This window comes from Melampsora larici-populina (assembly GCF_000204055.1).
Source record: "Melampsora larici-populina 98AG31 unplaced genomic scaffold MELLAscaffold_98, whole genome shotgun sequence".
In the NCBI taxonomy this organism is placed as follows: domain Eukaryota; kingdom Fungi; phylum Basidiomycota; class Pucciniomycetes; order Pucciniales; family Melampsoraceae; genus Melampsora; species Melampsora laricis-populina.
This window is the reverse complement of record NW_006768862.1, coordinates 118,196-134,319: the sequence shown is the minus strand read 5'-3', so window position 1 is coordinate 134,319 and position 16,124 is coordinate 118,196. Positions and strand designations below refer to the sequence as shown.

At 41.7% G+C, this 16,124-nt stretch overlaps 3 protein-coding genes across 3 annotated transcripts; 1 reads left to right on the top strand and 2 right to left on the bottom strand.

The window, feature by feature from the left end:
- Window positions 1–7,231: 7,231 nt before the first annotated feature.
- On the bottom strand, window positions 7,232–7,582 carry MELLADRAFT_41062 (uncharacterized protein; the record flags this gene model as incomplete). Its single annotated transcript, XM_007418622.1, has 1 exon — window positions 7,232–7,582. The coding sequence occupies one exon, from the start codon at window positions 7,580–7,582 to the stop codon at window positions 7,232–7,234; it is 351 nt and encodes a 116-aa protein (XP_007418684.1).
- A 1,594-nt stretch (window positions 7,583–9,176) lies between these two features.
- MELLADRAFT_113889 (uncharacterized protein) lies at window positions 9,177–9,779 on the bottom strand (the record flags this gene model as incomplete). Its single annotated transcript, XM_007418621.1, has 1 exon — window positions 9,177–9,779. One exon carries the CDS (start codon window positions 9,777–9,779, stop codon window positions 9,177–9,179), a length of 603 nt encoding a protein of 200 aa, XP_007418683.1.
- A 3,585-nt stretch (window positions 9,780–13,364) lies between these two features.
- On the top strand, window positions 13,365–15,492 carry MELLADRAFT_96214 (uncharacterized protein; the record flags this gene model as incomplete). The annotated part of the gene is made up of 7 exons (XM_007418628.1): window positions 13,365–13,520; window positions 13,596–13,872; window positions 14,067–14,195; window positions 14,259–14,422; window positions 14,580–14,589; window positions 14,647–14,778; window positions 14,837–15,492. 7 exons carry the CDS (start codon window positions 13,365–13,367, stop codon window positions 15,490–15,492), a joined length of 1,524 nt encoding a protein of 507 aa, XP_007418690.1.
- Between the last annotated feature and the right edge of the window lie 632 nt (window positions 15,493–16,124).

Here is a 16,124-nt window from a genome sequence, read left to right as displayed (position 1 = left end):
TGGTGAATGATTAAAGCATGAAAAATCCCTTCATTAAGCAATGATACAATATGAACAGAAAAAAAGTAATGAAAAACACCAGTCTCCTTTTGTGCTCGGGAAAACTAGCTTATATTGCCGTAAGAATCAGTATATATTTGCCTCATGGAGGTCAGACCCATCTGCGCCAGTCCTGTGCTTTGACAACCATATCTTGGATGCTATAATCCACGGAGGAAAGTTGAAGTGCAGCAATCTCCGCCCTTGATAGCGATTCCAAAAATGTTGAGCTTGACAATGATCGCGGGAAGCCCTTTGGAGGATAACAGCTGTCTTTTACATCATCTTCCATTTCCACGTATTTACCACGATCTAAAACTTTGATTGCCATAGCATAAGCCCGTGCACTGGCACCGGCTTGCATCAACTTATACAACTTATCAAGTTCATCCAAGAAACAGGTCAATGCCCGTGATCTCCACGGTATATATACTCGATAACGTGAGCCATAGTCATCAACTTCGTCATCTGAGTGAGCTGCTGGACTCGATATAATGTGGTGCATTTTCATGTTTTTGGGAAAGTACTTTTGCATTGCAGCCATTCGAAAAGTTATAACCTAGCATGATGAGAGACATATGTATTAATGAAGTCAGCTTTGCTAATGTATGTTACCAAGTTGACAACTCACTCGTTTTTTTGAGTTTTTCCGCGCAACTTTTTCTTGTCTCAACTTCTCTTTGATCAAGGGAGTAGGTTTGGTCTCGTCCACTCGTTGCACATTTGAATTTGTAGGTGTGCTGCATTCTGTTAATCTACTTGAATAATCCCTTTTTTTGTATTCGTACCACCGTTCAAGAATAAGAAATTGATTTTCGGCGGTGACCTGACGACTGTTAATCAAATAAGCATCTGCCCCACCCCTTGCGTAACATTTTGCCCACTCTTGAAGGACGATTGCCGCAACAGCTTCGTTCCAGGCAGACTTCATTGAACTTCTCCAATCAAATGTGAATCTTGAAAAACCAGCCAGAGCCAAAGCACCTTCACACGTTCGAAGCTCTCGAATGGAATACTTGAGGCCTGGATTTATCGATGGTATCTGAGAGACAAAAACAGATGGCTGAAGAGTTGATGCTGCTTCTTCCGCTGCGTCAGCCTGCACAGCGCGTATCTGACTTGGCTTGGCCTTTGGATACTTTTTTCGATAGTCGTAAGTGGCTTGATCAACACAATTGTCGATCCATAGTCGTTTATCCAGTTTGCGTTGTTCCCAGGCTTCACATTCAGTAATTGAGGGAGGGTCTGGAAGAAGAGTATTTGATATGATGGAAGGATCACGTTTGACCTTGCGCTGAATACCTAGCAACAATCTTACATAATCTTGAATAGCTTTGGACAAGGCATCGTATGGAGAAGGTTTAACTGGGGTCTGTGCTATCTTTTCGAGGCGCGATTCAACATGCCTGTTGCTTGTTTGCTTGTTTCGTCGTTGAATGCGTTTGCGCTTGTACTTCAGGTTCTCTTCTAAATCAATGAATGAGTTATCTGACTCGGACCCCAAATCTTCATCTTCTGACTCAGAATTGTAGGATGGGATGTTGGGTGAAGAGCAACGGCTCAATTGTGAGATGGGGCTGTTTGAGTGACAATTCCGCGCTGAGACTTTGGATGAGCTGCGAGCAGATGGGGCTTTTGATTTCAGATGAGGTGGGTGTGGTCCTGTGGAATCAACGGAGGCTCGGGTTTGATGATGGACGGGAAGCGCAGGTGGTGATAGGCAGGTTGAACGAGGAGAAGCTGGGATGCGGGATGGTCCAGCAATGGGAGAATGTGGTCCTGAAATATCAAAGGTTGCCAACTTATTCAAAGCAGGACGTTTTTCAACACGAGATGTTCCAGCAACGGGCGAGTGCGGTCCTAAAATATCAAAAGTCGCCAGATTATTCGAAGCTGGTCGTTTTCCAACATGAGATGGTCCAGCAATTGGACTGTGTCGTCCTGATCCGTACAAAGTGTCTGTATTATTTGAAGCTGGACGTTTTTCTAATGCAATACGCGATGGACCAGCAACGAGAGCAGCCGGTACAGGGGAATCAACAAGACTAGCGGCATTAGAGTTTTGACTTTGTGCGTTGACATGGCCCGGGTGTTCAGGTGATTGAGCAATGCGTGTGTATTGGTCGGATGGTGGGACTTTAGCTTCCAAGCGAAGGCTACGGGCCTGGGAGATACCGCTTTTTTGTGAGATGGAGGCATGCTGTACCGGTTCAAAAGCCAAAGCCGGAGTACGTGATCGCCGAGATTGATGTTTTGCTGAGAGTGTTTTGTAGGTTCTATCTGGACCGTTCGAAATACCATTTGTAGACGCAGAACACTGTTTTATGAATTGTTTAACAGAGTGTCTATCTTTGTGATGATTTGGTTTTGAAGGACGGTGGCTGGTATGAGTGTTTCCTTTGGATTTCTCGACCAAGCTGTCTGATAACATATTGTTTGAATCAGGAAAAAAAGTTCTGCATTGATCATCTTTAGCTTGCGGACTGGACGGGCTGGGAAAAAAGAGGTTGGAGTGAGGTGTAAATTGGTGGTTTGGTGCTTGGGAATGGAAGATTGTTTTGTGACTAGGCTGGAAAGACGAAGCCATGGTCGAATTACTTGATTGGTGATGGTGTGATGGAATAGCTCCATGTTGATCTAATGCAATCACATTCTCTGACAGATCACGTTCAGCTTGCAAGCCGAGGTGTGTAGGCCCTCCGTTTGTTTGCTCACCCAGCTCAGACATGACTATATCGGTATTGTGTGCTTGGGGTGAAGTACCTAGCATATCATTATTGGCTTGAATAAATTGCATACACACATCAATCATCAGTACTTTACGGTCAATGATCCTCATGAGAAGTGATTTTTGTGGCGCTACCTCTGTGTGTTTGATCTTCCACCTCCGACATGATGATTTCATTATTGCAAACTCCAGCTGGAGTGATACACATATCATTATTCACTTAAATTACAGTGATGGAGATGTCATACGAAAGAGATCATCAGTACATCAGATTGATCAATAACAATGTAAGTATGGACACTCACTTGAATATATCTCGCTAGGGAAAATGGTGTTTGTGCCATTGGTAAAAAATTTGGCCTGGAGGTTTGTTTGATTAACCAGCTCCGACATGGTGATGTCTTTATCGTGTGATTGAGCTAAATCACCTCCCAGTTCGTCGTTATCTGCTTCAATTTCACAGAAATCAAGATTTACACGCACACAAAAAGAAGATCTTCAGATCTGCCGGCTGCCATGACTGGTGGGATATGCACTCTTACTGAAATTTATTCCACTTTGGTACATTCCCGCCATACCGTTCTGATGAACATCGTGTTGTTGAAATATTGGATGCATTCTGGTGATCTGATTTATTGAGGCCGTGTTTTCTTCCATGCGAGCAGGTGAGACAAGAAAATTGGTCTCTGTAGATGCAGTGGCTTCTATATCAGCAACAGAGTCTAGTTCGTCAAGACGTACATCAGGATCATGATTTTTGAAAATAATGATGTGAATACTTACGCGAATTATTTTGGTTTAGAAGTCCGCCTTTTTCAGCAATTGGGACCAGAAGTTTCCCATCCGCTTCTGAATGTACAAAACTGAATACAATTGGGCCTTCATGAGGCGTGGTTTTGTTTGCATTCAAGCATTCGGTCTTTGAAAGACTTCGATTTTCGGGTGATGTACGTTGGACATTCAAGTCGATTCCTTTACCTGAGAATCAAGATATTTCAGTAAAGGCATGCTCAATTCAGTCATAGTAGATTAGATTTGAAATTGGGTACCTAGAGACTCCGGCATCTGGGATTGGTCCAATATAAGCTCCTGGCCCTCTCGTTTGGCCATATCTTCTAAGATTAATTGAACACAAAAACAAATCATTGAAACTGTTGAATAAACATCAATTTAAGGAAAACTCAAGGCCTACCCTTTGGCGGATGCAGATAGACCTCTGACGGGGACTTTGACAAGTCGATCTGTCTGTGTGGGGTGCTGTGTAAGACGCTCTGGCGGATTGAGTTGTCAGACTCAGAATTTGCCGAGTTGGAAGCTTTGATGCATGAAATACCACAGCATATCAGTAGAAACATTGATTGGCTTTTTGTAATCTTTCTTGAATAGAAAACGAATTTTACCAAAGTTATCTCCTTGGTTTATTCTGCCTGTTGATTCCGTGGACATCATTGGATTTTCAGTTGCAATTGGATGAGGACAATCTGGCAGTGGTGCGTTGGTAGGATGTTGATAAGTTGACCGTGGCGACTTTTCCTTGCTGATATCTATTTGTAATCATTCAAATGAGCCAATTCGGAGATATAAGTATTAGACAAACAATTTACCATGAGTGATTTTCACGTACTTGCAGAGTTCATCATGTGAAGCTGGACATCGGAAATTGTTGTACTTCCATGCTTATCATCTTCTGCGATCAATTTTGGAGAATCAGACCATTGTGCCTTATTGTTTTGCTCACTCAGTTGAATGTCATTAACTATGCGTTTGGTGGCCAAGACCGCATGGTTCAAAGTAAGTGTTTTGGAAGTCGGATTCTAAGTTTCATGAGACTATGCGACAAGAATGTCAGAAATTTAGACGTACCTATAATCTTCAACTGCCTGATTGAATGCACGGAGTCTGTATTGGAAATTGTTGTACTTTCATGCTTATCATCTTCTGTGAGCGATTTTGGAGAATCAGACCGTTTCGCCTTATTTTTTTGCGCACTCATTTGAATATCGTTACCTATCCATTTGGTGGCCAAGACCGGATGGTTTCAAGTAAGTGTTTTGCAAGTCTCATGTTCAAATCTTATGAGACTATGCGAGAAAGATGTCAGAAATTTGGACTTACCTATAATCCCTGACTGCTTGATTGGATGCAGGCGGTCTGTTCCAGTTGTGATTGCCCTAGCTGGTGATTGGCCACGTTTTTGAGAGGTATTTGAAAGTTCTGGATGTTCATGTTGATGTAGGGAAGAGTCTGAGCGTCTCAACGCATAAAAAGGTTGTCCCAACTTTTGGGACCACCTGCGTTCTAAAGTCCCTGAAGAGCAAATTATGTTCCAATTGTATATGAGAGATATACATTGAGTCCCCGCTAGATAAGCATACAGAAATTTGAACATACCTTCTCCCTCGTGGCGTATAGAATCTGACTGATCAAATCGATTGGCGTATTCTGATTGAGAATCGTGCGACTGAACAGGTGGGTGATGACGTCTTCGAGAGGTGGGTGGCCATTCCAAGGATTCGAGCTGATGCTTCGCCGATTTAGAGCCTCTCAGAATAGAATTTGTTTCCTGTAATTGTGATAGATTTCTCTTTAAAGACCTCAAAGACGGGTTTGGGTGTGCATTCATTTCAAAACTGAAAGAACGGTCCTTAAGCCACTGAGTTGACGATTCTAGTTGTCCTCCACAGGGAGCTGTTTAGATATCAAAATCATTCTGATGTAAACACATTACTCAATCTGTAAGATCAATTAGAATTACCCACATTTCAGGATGCCGTTGTTAGAATCTCCGACATCACCTTCATCCTCCTCAGGAATCATATCTAATATATGAGGCAGGGGAGGGGATAGTGTCAGTCATCTTATCATCCAGACGGTTGGAGGAAGACCCACTGACCAAGTTGTGACTGCCTACTTTGAAGCTTCTTTTTGGTAGCGATAGGACGACCATCTGTGGCGGTGCGATGTCTTGAGACAGGTGTCTACCAAACAGCCTCGATGATTCACTCTACACATGACATGTTGATCGACTTTGAAATGAAAACTCACATGCGTTGGGTCCTGAACAGTCTCTGCGCCAATAAAATCCGATTGATCAACGTGATCTACATGTTCTGATTGAGTATTACGCGGTTGAATTTGTGTGTGATCCCATCCTAGAGAGGTGGGTGTCAATTCAAAATTTTCAAGGCGGGTATTCTCAGTTTTAGTTTGATCAAGAAAGTTTGCTGCACCTTCAGAATCCGACTGGTCAGAATGTTCTGCATCCGCAGGTTGGTTGTCCGACTGAACAGGTGAGTGATTACGAGTTCGAGAGTTGGGTGGCATTTCCAACTCTTGAAGTTGGTTTTCTTCAGAGTTGGTTTGATTGGATTTTTTCTTGGCGCTTGTGAAATCCAACGGAGAAACTTGATCCACATATTCTGATTGAGTATTGTGCGAATGAAGAGGTGAGTGATGAGAACTTTGAGAGGTGGATGGCAAGTCCGAGTGGTCAAGTAGCTTCATCTCGGATTTTGTCTCTGTACCTATAAGATCTGACTGATCAACTTGATCAGCGGATTCTGATTGGGTAATGTGCGACCAAACAGGCGAGTGATGACGTCTTCGAGAGGAAGGTGGCGATTCCAAGTGTTTTAGTTGATCCTTCTCGCATTTAGAGCGTCTCAAAATGGAGTGTGTTTCCTGTAATTGAGATAGATTTCTCTTTAAAGACGCAGAAGATGGAGTTGGGCGTGCATTCATCTCAAAAGTAAAAGAACGCTCCTTAAGCCACTGAGTTGACAATTCTAGTTGTCCTCCACGAGGAGCTGTTTAGAAATTAAAAATCATTCTGATGTAAACACATCACTCAATCTGTAAGATCAAGTAGAATTACCCACATTTCAGGATGGCGTTGTTAGAATCTCCAACATCTCCTTCACCCTCCTCAGAAATCATATCTAATATATGAGGCAGGGGAGGGGATAGTGTCAGTCATCTTATCATCCAGACGGTTGGAGGAAGACCCACTGACCAAGTTGTGACTGCCTACTTTGAAGCTTCTTTTTGGTAGCGATAGGACGACCATCTGTGGCGGTGCGATGTCTTAAGACAGGTGTCTACCAAACAGCTTCGATGATTCACTCTACACATGACATGTTGATCAACTATGAAATCGGGACTCACATGCGTTGGATCCTGAACTGTCTCGCGGAGAACCCTATCTGAGTACGACAGGGAGGGTGCCACTGCCCTATTGCATCTGACATGGTCTGATGGTGAAAAGGTGCTGTCTGTTGGAGCTGAAGCCAAATCATCAATCTCAACATCCCTGAGATGTATTTGTAAGCTAATCAGAGGGCTTACTTGGATCATCTTTGTGACTAGCTGAAGTCTTTGGATTACAACTCAGAATTTTAGCAGATGATGGTGAGGAGATCATACCTGGAGGGCTCAGAGAGAAGGTAAGATGAGAAGAAACACCAATCAGTCTGAGTCAAATATCCATTGTGGTGCAAACATACGGTCTCCATTGTCAGATAGTTCCATTTGAGAATTAGGTGATGGTGTACAGTCTTCACCGTCGGATAGATCCATTTGTGAATTAGGTGATGAATTACAGTCTTCATCGTCGGACAGATCCATTTGTGAATTAGGTGATGGTGTACAGTCTTCATCGTCGGACAGATCCATTTGTGAATTAGGTGATGAATTACAGTCTTCATCGTCGGACAGATCCATTTGTGAATTAGGTGATGGTGTACAGTCTTCATCGTCGGACAGATCCATTTGTGAATTAGGTGATGAATTACAGTCTTCATCGTCGGACAGATCCATTTGTGAATTAGGTGATGGTGGCTCCATATCCATCAAATCGTCACTAGAATTGTACTGGTTTTCCAGCTCGCTGGAGTAATAGTTGTCCAGTTCATCCAGATCAGGAAGAATTTGATCACGATCGTGGAGATCTAGACCGTGATAGATATTAACACAGAGATTGAATTTCTGGTACAAACACATGTATTGGTCAACTGATCAAGATTACTCACCTTCTTGGGAAAAGGGATCTAAGAGATCAGTTCGTTGATTGGACATGAGGTTGAGTGTGCAAGAAACCGTCTGAGGTGATTCAACTGGAGCGACAAGTTGGATATTTCTGATTGAGTTTGCGTTGCGTGAGGGGTAGAGTCACAATTACCTTGGCTGTTAAGAGGAAAAGACGACATGCCCCATTTGACCTAGCCTTAATATATATAGTTATATGTCGTTGGCTTGATATGGAAGCAATGTCTTCCCCTTTTATATCCCCTTGTTGTATTTGAAGAAAATAACCGTAAGATCTTGGTCTGTAATATTGAAAAAGGAGACAAACAAAAGGGGGTTACAACTCTGAGCGACTTATTTGACTGTTGAAACCCAAGAAAGACAGCGGCACTTACTGGCTCAAAACCCAAATGGTACATGTAATCCGGGGAACGTGTTTTTGAAAAAGCCAGCCGAGCTCCTGTGTCCAGAGTTGCCGCCAGGATATCAAAATTAACCAAAGCATGAGGGAGCTGTGATGCCTTGTCTAGCTGGATGTGAACGTACAGGATACACACATCAATTGAGTATTTCCAATAGTGAGACTGAGTTTCTGTAAATACTGACAGTCATGATCAGATGTGTTCTCGGATGAAGGATGCAACAAGCTGGCAAATAGCTGTGAAGGATTGTTATGTGGGGGCAACTCTACAAGGGGAGACGGACGTAGTGAAGAATTTAAACAGAAGCAACCTCTGTAGGATGACCTCCGCAAGTTTCGAGGGATATAACTGTTTGGTGAGGCTTGTGTTAAGCTAGCTGTGATGTACTTATGTGTAGATTCACCCGTACAAGGCTCATCTGGCGGGCTGCCAAGACTGAGGATAAGACAGTTTTTTCTACCTCATGATTCACTGATTTAAATGAATTTTCATGTTCAATCTTATAATGTAACATAAAACACCAATGGTGTTGAGGATTTCTTAGGGGAGGCGAAAGTGGTTCTGGGGCTTTCAGCAGTTTTGAGACAAAGCGACATTGTTTATAATTGGTAGAGGACACAGACTCCAAAAAACCAGAAAGAAAAAAAAACAAGAAACTAACTGAGTGCAAAATATGTACATGCGTAATCAAGTTGTTCTTGGGCTTCAGTGCAGACACGTTTTATAATTCTTAGAGAACGTAGATGAAAGAAACAAGAAATGAAAATAACTGCTCGGGCCAAATTATATACAAGTATAATCAAAGGTGGGGTGACCTTTGTTTGTTTCTGATGTGTAGACACCACACACAGAAAGAGAGAAACAATGAAATTGAAAAGATGGAAATAGAATCTTTATAATCTATAATGACAAGGAAATTGTAAGTGACTGGGAGATCAGAAGAATATGAACAAATTTTGAACCTCTTATATTCCATAGTATGCACCGTACTGATTGACAACAAGATATTCAAAGAGGTCAATAATTTCTGCTTTGAGAGTGCGGCAGGGGATGCGCTGCCTTGGTTCAAAGTGCCAGATGATCTGTCGAAGAAGATCTCGAGTGGTCCAATGTGGCAGCCATCCAGGCGAGAGGTATGGGAGAAGGTTGACTGGTAAGGTCCGTATTTTGGTCCAGACGTCGTGATTCTCATAAGCAGCGGGAAGTGGACGTCTTTGTAAGCGCATTGGTCGGTACCTGAACTCGGCAATTCTGGCGATTCTAGATGATCGACGGCGTGGGGTACCAGGATGGTTTCGGGGTGATCGACGACGGGGAGAATCAGGATGGTTTCTGGGTGATGCGCGACGCGGGGTGCCAGGATCATCTCTTGATGGTTGAGCTACCGGTGTTGAACGGTCCTGCCCAGGTGGATTTTCTACCAATATGTTCTCTGCTGGTTGAGGGTCATTAGAATCGATAGCTGTCACCGGGGCGCTGTGACTGGAATTACCGCTTGAACAAGAAGAGACGGCAGAGACGGAAAGGTTTCCGGTAACGGTGAGGTTTCCATAAATTTTGATAGACATGATCTGTTTGAACTAACATGGGGAACGAGAATGAGTCAAGGTCAGTTGAAAAATCGTCAAAGACACAGCTTACACCTTAAAACACTGGACTACATACGTTATACAGCACGATGCACCTCAAAGAGCTAGATGAGTCAATTTGATTGTGATTTTGAGTGAATTATGGTCAAGGCTGGGTGATGTGGAGCAAGCAGTTTTGAGTTTTCCGAGTCACTTCGAAGGTCTTAAATATGGAAGACTCGTAAAGCTTGACCTTCTGACAATTGTTTACATCTTCGGTTTGCATCTTAGATTTTTCAAACATGCTACATTAAATCCGCGGAGGTTTTTGGCAGTTTCTTAAAGGCATAAAGAAACTTGGAAGAACAGATGTGATTGTTGATGAACGGGAGCAAGAGTCGCGAGTTGGACACTCTGAGAGAAAGGAAAATGACATATGGTTGTTTTGCTTGATGGACGTTGGTTGAACTTGAACTGATCACTGGCGGAATAGTTTGAGGGGATTGGAAAGAAACGGTTGTCTTTGTTGATCGGCGGCGGGAAAAGTCTACACAGAAGATCGATAAGGTCAGCCCTATGTGGATGTTCAAAAGAGAATACGTTCCCTTTTTATGTCTTACTTGGACAACACTTTTGAAGGAAAACGCACATGAAGGAAAAAGCAAAAAAGCCTTCTAGCAATCACGACTATTAGGTACGGTTGAATACAGTTCTTGTGTTTGGTTCTTCGCAAGAAATCTACGAGAGTAAAAGGGGGGGACAAAATTGATCAGAGTTGTTACGGTTGAATACAGTTATAAATTTGAATGAGATATTGTTGATGGAAAGTGGTAACAAGCTGGCGTGATTGCAAATTGTGCGTTGATTGGTTTAAGGTAGTAATCCTGGATCCATGCTTGAGATTGGAGTATTGCCACTATTTTGAGCGTTGTTGAGGTGCCTGAGTGAGAAATATGTGAGTTGATGTCTGTTGAGGATGTCTCATAAGAATTCAAAAAGCTTAGTGGCTTGAGGGGGCACGGACGGCTCACGTTTGGAATGACCAACTATTATCTATATGAATGGGAATGTAAAAAGAAGAGGTTAGATAGGAAGAAAAAGTTAAGGTAAGGCGGAAGGATGTTTAATTTGAGCACCCGGTCAAGGCTGGTCAAGACTGCACTGTCCATTCCTACGGTGATAGGGTACTGGGATAAACTGTGAGTGTATGTACATCTGAATTTGCCCCAATACGTTTGCTGGAATAGACTTTGGGTTTCAAAATTTATATTTGATTGGTGGAATTAACTTTGGGTTTGGCAGTCAGAGGTGAGTGGTAGAGTGTGTGTATAATCGATATACCGGGTACTAAAATGAATTTTGAGTTTCAAAAACCAGATTTGGGTGGTGAAGTTGTATGTATGTGTGTACATACATAGTTGATTGATATGAAGGTAATGGGATGAATTTTGAATATGTATACAAGGCCACTCGAAATGAATTTTGGTGGAGTTCTGTATTGAATTAATATAAAGGTAAGTGAATTTCGAGGACTGGATTTAGCGGGGATGAACTTTGAGTTTCGAAGTTCAGAGGTGAGTGGTGTGTGTATGAAAAACATAAAGAGTATGTATGTACTGCAATGAGTATTTGAGTTTTGAAATCTAGACTTGAGTGGTGAAGCGTATGTATTGGGATGAATTTTGAGTGGTGGAGTGCATGTAATTAAATTAATATAAGGATATTTGAGTTTTGAAATCCAGACTTGAGTGGTGAAGTGTATGTATGTGTGTATTGGATCAAAATGAGGGTTATGGGATGAATTTTGAATGTAATTATAAGCACGATGGATATGATTTTTATTGTTCGGGGTATGTATTAAATTAATATAAGGGTAAGTGAATTTGGAGTACTGGATTTAGCTGGAATGAACTTTGAGTTTTTGATTCAGAGGTGAGTGGCTGAGTGTGTGTATGAAATTTCAAAATCTAGAATTGAGTGGTGAAGTGTATGTATGTGTGTATTGAATCAATATAAGGGTGATGGAATGGATTCTGAATATACATGTAAGGGCAGTGAAATGAATTTTCAGTGGTGGAGCGCATCTATTAAATTAATAATGGTACGGGAATAATTAATAAGGGTACGGGAATGAATCTTGAGTACTGAATTTAGTAATACCTTTACTGGTATGACCTGAGTTTTGAAATTCAGAGGGTAGAGACTAGAGTGTGTGTAAGGGTAATGTGATGCATTCAGAGGTGAGTAGTGGAGTTGTGTAGAATTGATTTTGATGAGAGGGATGATGAATTTTGTGTTTCGAAAATTAATCAATTGATAAGGGCAGAATACTGGATTTAGCCCAAAATACCTTTGGTAGGATGAATTTTGAGTTTCATCGTTCAGAGGTGAGTAGTGGAGTTGTGTAAAATGAAAATGAATATAAGGGATGATGAATTTTATGTTTTGAAATGGGATAACTTTAAATATATATATAAGGGTAGTAAGTGTGATGAATTTGAGTGGTGTATATTAAATTAATGAAATAATATACGTATAAGGGTATGGTGAATTTGAGTGGTGTATATCAAATTAATGAAATGAGTATAAGGGTATGGTGAATTTTATGTTTTGAAATGGGATAACTTTAAATATATATATAAGGGTAGTAAGTGTGATGAATTTGAGTGGTGTATATTAAATTAATGAAATAATATACGTATAAGGGTATGGTGAATTTGAGTGGTGTATATCAAATTAATGAAATGAGGGGTATGGTGAATTTGAGTGGTGTATAACAAATTAATGAAATGAGTATAAGGGTATGGTGAATTTTATGTTTTGAAATGGGATTACTTTAAATATATATATAAGGGTAGTAAGTGTGATGAATTTGAGTGGTGTATATTAAATTAATGAAATAATATACGTATAAGGGTACTTGAGAACATGAATTGAGAGTGAGCTCAATACCTTTACATCAATTTAAAAGTGTACCCTTATATCTCATATACCATATACATACATCACTCTCATTCAAAATTAATAATTGAGCCCAATACCGTTATATAATCAATTTAAATATGTACCCTTATATCTCATATTTAAACTATACTCGGGGATCACATCAAATTTGATGTGACACAACTGCCAAGACCCGAAAAGCCCCCCGTACACCCCGCGGGGCCGTGAAATAGCCGGTCCTTCGGTGTCAAGCCAAAGTATTTACCACAACCCCGATCTCAGCCCAGCCCCAAAGCATCCTCGAACACGTCTTCAGCATAAACACAAGCTCTACATTCTAAACGTCTCAAATCCTCTCAAATCCCACTACAGATGAGTGGAGGTTGAATTCGTCCATCATTTCCATAAGCCCTGCATGATACTTACAATTCTAGCATCAGTCCCCTTTGAATAAACCGTTGCTCTCTACATATCTACACTGTATTCAACATGGGCTGCACAGACACACTCTAACCGTGGCAAAGACGCTCAACTCCTCTAACACTAACCTACAATAACGGTCATTCACCCTTACAACCTTCTCTTCTTTTCTCTTGTCCAGTCTTGACTTTATTCTGATGCCCATTCTTGTGGGAGATCAGCATGCAGGCCCTTTTCCCATTGGCAAATCACAACTCCGCAAGTCCCTGGTTCACTCAAGAAGGGCAAATGATGACCTTTGTTCTGCGAATCTCGGTCGACTTCCTCGCAAACAACATGACATTCTTGCTGAACCACCATCGCAAGGCAGAGAGCTTGGTATGTGTGATTCTTTTGTATTTAAACATCGCATCTACACGCTTCCTAACAACTTTCTCCATGTTCCACAAGTAGGATATATCCAACGTTCAAAGCCCGGCGAACTCGTTCTTGCTTGTTTTAGCTCTCAATTTATTGTCATTTAATCACAGTCCAACAACTATCTATTTGATTAACATGTCAAAAATCGTAGGCAGTTACCATGGGCGCCGTGTATATTCTCGAATTCCGCATCGCTCTGGTCGACCTAGCTGTATTCCAAAGATGTCACTCGCTGATGTTAATTTTGACACTAGTAGTGGCTCAATTTTAAATGAGGGAGTGACAAGAATGACCCAGCCATCTCACAATTGTAAGATCTGATGTGATTATCATTCAAAAAGAATACTAATTGATTGACTTTTAATCAAAGGTATTGCCGCTTCAAGTTCCCAATTGACCTCATCGAGTCTCAAAAGACGCCTCTCCGCCATCTCTGGAGGTTTGTTCATTTGAGGTGTTCCAAATGAAGTGTTGAAGTTCTTATGCCTCCGTTATTTTCTGTAGTCACCGACACAAGCAATAAATTCCCAGCAAAACACGCAAAGACTAGGTTTCAAAATACTGATAGTCAGTCAATAAGCGACAGTCTATCAGACCCAGTCAAGTGGTCCGAGTTTAAAAATGAGCTCAATGGTAAGTTCTTGATGTTTCACTGCTTTAATTTTGATTTACGATTGTTGATTTACACATTATCAGCCACCATGGACACCGCCGATTGGTCTGAGGTCATGTCTGATCATAGCTCTACGGACACCTTCTCACAGCACCGGTTCCTTATGTTGGAGTCACCACCAGCTGGAATATATATGTTTCAAGAAGGTGATTCAAACTTGACAGACTTCGAACTCTTAAGCGGCATAGTATGTACTCTAACGCTGACATTCCACTTTTTGAATCTCAATGTGTGTCTCTGTTTTTCTCACACTTCCCAAACAACAAACAACTTTCGAATTCGTGACTACAGATGAAGCTCGTAGTCCTACTTTAAAAAGGCGTAGATCTCTTTCTATTGTTGAGGGTTTTGACCGTGAGTTTGGTGCCACATATGTGGATTGCACTTCAATAACCAACCTTTTTGTTGTAGTCCGGCCAACCAAGCAACACAGGATCGAAGACAACGGCAGCCAGATCTTCTCAATTCATCCATCCAATTCTAAACCTGGCATCAATCGTGTAAGGAGACCGGTATTAGATGCTCTCGAGTTTGGGTCTCAAGGTATGCAACCTCCATCAAGATATGTGACTTTTTCCCCAAATGACGTGTTTACTTTTAGTCAAAGAGAGCCCTTACAATCGAAATCGAAAGAGAAGCATCCTCAACACCCCAGATATCAATCAACCCACGGACAGCCACAGTCTTTTGACCAGTCCAGTCTTCGGGGGTGTTGAGGAATCCATTGATCCGGCCCTCAAGATCCTGACTCCTCCAATTGCTCCCACATTAGCCACTCCTCCTACCGACAATAATCGCGGTCTTTTGTCTAGTCCAGTCTTTGGGGGTGTTGAGGAATCCATTGATCCGGCCCTCAAGTTCCTGACTCCTTCAATTGCTCCCACATCAGCCACTTCTCCTACCGACTATCCTGGACAGCCATCTCCCACCTCATTGCGCGGCTCAAATCGTGGTCTTTTGTCTAGGCCAGTCTTTGGGGGTGTTGAGGAATCCATTGATCCGGCCCTCAAGTTCCTGACTCCTTCAATTGCTCCCACATCAGCCACTTCTCCTACCGACTATCATGGACAGCCATCTCCCACCTCATCGCGCGACTCATACGAGAACACCTCTGATCGTGATTGTAAGTATCCCCTCAAACTCGGTCTACCAAATGGAAATCCTCAATTGATGTCTTGTACATTCACATTCAGCTTCGAAATGCAGCTGTCATCAAATTATGGAGGGTCTGTTGGAAGAAATGCATATTCACTTTGAACGTATAACGAAAGTTCTCATGCATTTTAAGAACTGAGCTCGGCAATTTATCAATACATGTAATTTTCTCTGCTCATCTTGGTCGCTGCTGTGTATATAACCAGAGATCGCTTTATTCAAAATTTAACTCGTACAATTTGAAGTTTCCGTTTGGCCGCTGCTGTGTACACAACCAGATATCTCTTTACTCAAAATTTTACTCATACAATCTGAAGTTTCTGTTTTCATCACGTCTGTAATCGCCCTGTTGAGCCTCTCTGTACGGTGTGGTTTTGAGACCAAAGGTCAAGACAATCTAATGTGCCTCAATGGATTTGGAAATCATGTTTACGACTAAAAATAAGTGATCCGGTATAGTAGCCATGCATCAACTCGCTTGATATGTGTAGAGCATACTGTGACTTGCCTCAGAGGAAAGATGTGGCCGAAACTGCATTAGAGATTAATAATTAGCCATTTCAATAAAGAAAAGAAAAGTGAAGACAGACTAGCCGAAGTGTTCATGGAGTTGAAAGATCTCAAAAACTATGGTCAGTGATGATTGTTATATAGATCTCTTCAAAATCTTTGAGAGGCTCTTTCGAAAACTAGATCTTTTTTGAATTTTAATTGGGATAACTCATGCACTTTTG